Below are 4,983 nucleotides of genomic sequence, written 5' to 3' on the forward strand. Positions count from 1 at the left end.
TTGTTTTAAAAAGAAAATATGTTTTTATTTTCTCTTACTAATTTAATTTTCTTTTGGTTTTTATATTTTATTGTTTTAATAAGAACATATATGTTTTGAAAAGAACGTTTTGTTGTTTCATTTAATTTTTAGGAAATCATTTATTAAAAAAAAAAAGTTTTACTTTTTATTCACTTTTCGTTTGATTTTTAAATTTTATTATTTTAAAATGAAAAATATTTTTTAAGTGTTTTTCTGAAAATTTTTTATTTTTTTTATTAAACTTATTTAATTTTTGGGAACTCATTTTATTTTTAATTTTATTATTTATTTTAATTTTTATTACTATTCATATTTTATTGTTTTAAAAAGATTTTTTTTAATTTGGTGTATTTTACTTTATCTAATTTTTTTTAAGAGAAAAATATATTTTGAATTTCATTTATTTTGTTTAATTGTCTTATCTTTTTCTAATTTAATTTTCTTTTGACTTTTAGACATTATTGTTAAAAAAGAATAATAATCCTAAGTAACTTATTTTATTTGTTTTTGTTTATGGCCTTTTTACAATTATATTCAACAGTTTTCTACCTTAGATTGTTGTTTTTCCATATAATGTTTCATTAAAAAAACGGTATCAAGCTCAATAAAGTTGTTGAATGGATCTTATTTTATTTATTTTTGCTTTTTTAATTTATTTTAATTTTTGTTTTTATTGGTTTAAAAAGAAAAAACCTATTTTTTTATTAAATTTAATTTTAGGCAAACTTATTACTCAAAGACAAACAGAATAACGCCAAAACCTACTCGCTAGCACATTTTTCCACGAAATACTCAGGGGAGGTGAAAGACAATTGCCCTGTAAGTCTGGCTCGACTAAAATACATTGCACGGAAGAGTCTTTTCAAAGCTTTCTGTATATTTCATATGAGCGCGCAAAGGGAGAAGCTCTATCTGCTCATTTCTAATCTAAGTCAGTATCGACAAAAGCATATTCCCAGATATTTAAAGCTTTCTGTAGATTTTATACGGGCCAGCACTTAGCTTAGATACGAAAGAACAGAGAGAGCATTAGTCCTATTCGAACCCAAATAAAATTTACAAAGAGCTATAAAAACGATGCCGCACAAAATATATTTTTTTTTTGCATTGTCAAAATGCATTTAAAAGCATCTGTCATCTACTTATTCGTAAACCTTAATCAAACACTCCAGTGTATAAACATAAATACATATAAAATAAAAATCAAACCTTTGCCTAGCTAAGTTGTGGGTACTTACGTTTAGGATATAATGGCGGTCGATATCGGCCACTGCCACCGCTACTGCTGCCAATGTTTACACCCGTATTGCCATTGCAATTGTTGTTGGTGTTGCTATTAAAATTATGACTGCCAACACTGCCGCCACTGCCACCACTGCTGCTGCAGCTGATGTTACTATTGTTGCTATTTATGCTGTTGATAATGTTGGCGATGTTGTTGTTGCCATTAGTCAATGTGGCATTGGCACTATTATTGCCCCTATCTGAACCACCGCCACTACCAGCACTGCCAACGCTGTTGCTGTGATGACTACTCAAGTTGAAATTGCTGCTCCTCTCCAGCTGCTGCTGCTGCTGCTGTTGTTGCGATTGTGAACGGTGCAATACCGACTCACCGATTGTGCTGCTGCTGCTGCCGCCAGTCGACGATGACGATGCCAAGGCACCGCCACCGAAGAGGCGTCGTTGTTGTAGGAAAGCCGTTTTGTCACTGTCGTGGGGGGGGGCGATGTATGAGGAGAAGTGGCGCTGTTGTTGTTGCTGTTGCAGGCGGGTGAGGTACACCTCAGATTTATGTTTAATCGTTTGATTTTTTTCTGGAATTTTTTGTTTATTTATTATTTGTTTGATTTAGCGCGAATTTGCTATACCGTGTTGTTGTTATTGTTGTTCGCGAATTGTTTGCACTTTTTTATTTGCTCAATATCACATTTATGTTTATTTTATTCGTATTTTCTTGAGATTTTATATTTTTTGTTTTATTTTTTTATGTAATGACTGCAATTAAATATTTACGCTGCTGTTGTACTTACTAGCTGTTTTATTATTTGTATTTGTATTTTTTTTACTTCACTATACATACATATGTAGTACTATGTACATGTATGTATTTTGTGTACTTTGCGTATCGCTTAACTCTACAGCTCATTAAATTTCCAACAGCAGCAGCATTTAATTCCCATTTGTTCGCGGATCTGTTTACCAATTCCGATTACTTTGTATGTTTTGCCTAGTTTTTTTTGGTAAGTTTTTGTGTGAGTGGTGGTATTGTATTTCGCAATTTGTTGTATTTGGCATTAAACTTTAAGATTATCTACACAAGCTATGCAGTTTATTTTTTGTTAATTTAACCATACTCACAAACCGATTATTTGCATTTTACCGAAATTGGAATTATTAAAAAAATAGCTAACAAACTCATTGATATTCCACTCTTACTTTCAAATGTCGTACCAGTTCCTCAAAAAAAAAAAACGCCAAAAAAATTTGTTTCTTGCTCATTCCCATGTCGTTGTCTTTTTGAAAAAAAAACAACAGGGTAGATCAATTCAGTCTAGGTAACAATAATGAAGCTCTAGCGCTGCATCCTATATAGATCTGTTAAGCTAATATTTTATAAATCTGTACAACCTTAGACTATTTATATAATTGAAGTGGTTAGAATCATAAGGGTGTAAGTGACATTTTTTGAAAATATAAGTTATACCCATATTTTTATAGTTAAATATAATGTTTATTTGGTGACAAAGAGATCGAAGTCATTTCAAGTCATGCAGATGTGTTTAAGCCCTTACATCCAACTCCACCGAAGATTCCGTACTTAAAATGGGGAAATTTAACTCAAATTCTACCATTTATTCCACCTATTCATGAAGGATTTTTATATAAATATTCCCCATGGGATAAAAGCAAACAACAATAGTTCTAAGAAGCAAAGTCAAAAGACGATTATAGTTCAAGTAGAAAATACAGAATCAGATGAAGCCCACGGCAGCGTTTTGTCAGATTACGATGGTTAGATATATTTTAGTAGAGTTAATGTTGTATATTATAACTTTTTTACATAATAAAATGTAGATTTTCATAAAAATAAGCTTTTTCATTTATTTCCTTACAGAAATTCACCCAAGTAGGTACTCAGAAGTAAAAGGATCCAAGTGACTCAAAAATATATTTCAGTTTTTTTCCATCTGCAGTAAGCATTCTTTGAATTAGTTAATTAACCTGCATTCATTTAGGCAAGAATCAGTTCAAATGCATTTACCCAGAATTTACAATAAGTAATCAACTTTAACTTTAATTATCTCAAAACAACGTCAGACTTACTTAGATACTTTTGATTCTAACCACTTCAATTAAAAGGTATTTGACTCCTAATTCGTGAGAAATCTCACAAATAACACACATACATATACATATCGTCACTGGACACGAATAAAGGCGCGCCATTGTTTTGACGCCGAAAAAGGACGCGTAAAAAAACTCCAGCGAAAGAGGCGCCTAAACTTAGTCGACGGCGAAGAAAGACGCGTAAACTTATCTTAGCGGTCAACTGAGTTTGCGGTTGTAGTAGTTTGTACATTCACAAAAGAGTGTTTGGGGGAATAATGCTGAAGTGACAGTCCTTGGCTAGATATAAATCTATATTTACGCGTCTTTCTTCGCCGTCAAGTAGGGTTACGCGTCTTTTTTTCGCCGAGTTTTACGCGTCCTTTTTCGCCGTCAAAACAATGGCGCCCATTTACCTCTCGTTACCTGTAGTCCATCCCTAAGGAAAATTTCATATTGTCAAGATATTTTCTAAACATCTCAGAGCTTCCTGTCGAAGATTTAGATGTTGTTCTTGTAGCGGATTACTAAGAACATTCGTTGTTGCTGACTTAGGTTTGGTGTTGCTGAAATGGGGCCTCAGAACTTTTGTTGCTCCCCATATTTCAAAAATTTTTAGCTGTCTATTTTCGAACTGATAGCATGACTATTTTATTTTCCGTAATGGGATCTCAGTAATTCAAAGCTCCAACTTTTGCTAACGCGCATTTAAATGTACGTTAAAAACCTCGTTAAGATTTAAGCAAAAGGAAAAGCCTAATCAGTCGATAAATTACATATACCTTATTTAAAAAAAAGGTTAAATTGAAGAAAACCCCCTCATTAAACTTTTACCATCACTTTGTCTAAACAAAAACTAGTCTTAATACTTTTCTAAGTGCCACTTGATTAATTCGACTTAAAGTTTTTCGTTTAACTCGTATTCTAACTCTTCTATGTACATAAATACATTCATACAGACCTATACAAGTATATTTAGTTTTGGTTTAAGCCCATTTTAGGCTGCAACTGCATTCAGTCATACTACATTTTGGTCTGTTCAACTGCATAATCAATTGAAAACCAGAGTGGTGTAAATTGCATGCGGAATTTAAAGAATTTATACAATGATTTGCTGTTCGTGTTCTTTCTCAAAAAGTTTAAAATTGCGAAATCTTATTAACGAACCTATTTGGTAATTCACTTTAAAGGTTTCAACAACTTTCGAATGCATCAAAAGCTGGACATAAACGTGTTAAGTTGTCTACAATAAATGTGCAAGCTAAGCAACCACACAAATCTAGGATTAATCTAATTTGGAAACTAAAGTTTAGTTGTGAAATAAAGGTGTATGCCCTGTAAGAAATTGTGTTGGTTCCAAATTATGTTGCCGCTATAACCGCATAAACGATTTTTGCCGACTCTAACAAAGAACGCTAGTCGGGGCTATTCTGTGGCAATTAACAGCAATTGGAACTGCCAAGCGAAGCCAAGTCTTTCTCCACCTTGAGAAAATTAATTTGGAAAATTATGAAAAATTTTTAATAGCTATATTTTAACATTTCTTATAAAATTTACATTAAAAAAACTCTCTTTTTTGACTATATTTAGTCTCCTTTCGTCAACTTAAGTAAAATGGCAAAATAAACTATT

General features: G+C 32.1%; 1 protein-coding gene across 1 annotated transcript in view; it reads right to left on the reverse strand.

The window, feature by feature from the left end:
- LOC118733872 (septin-2) overlaps positions 1 to 1,863 on the reverse strand; it is a gene marked incomplete at its 5' end in the record, with an annotated part of 15,984 nt that extends 14,121 nt beyond the window's left edge. Inside the window, one exon of the mRNA XM_036463496.1 lies at positions 1,260 to 1,863. Within this exon, the coding sequence (XP_036319389.1) occupies positions 1,260 to 1,863 (604 nt within the window). The remainder of the gene's footprint in view (positions 1 to 1,259) is intronic.
- Positions 1,864 to 4,983: the final 3,120 nt, after the last annotated feature.

This window comes from Rhagoletis pomonella, unplaced genomic scaffold (assembly GCF_013731165.1).
Source record: "Rhagoletis pomonella isolate Grant_MI unplaced genomic scaffold, Rhpom_1.0 Rhpom_scaffold_00002, whole genome shotgun sequence".
Lineage (NCBI taxonomy): Eukaryota > Metazoa > Arthropoda > Insecta > Diptera > Tephritidae > Rhagoletis > Rhagoletis pomonella.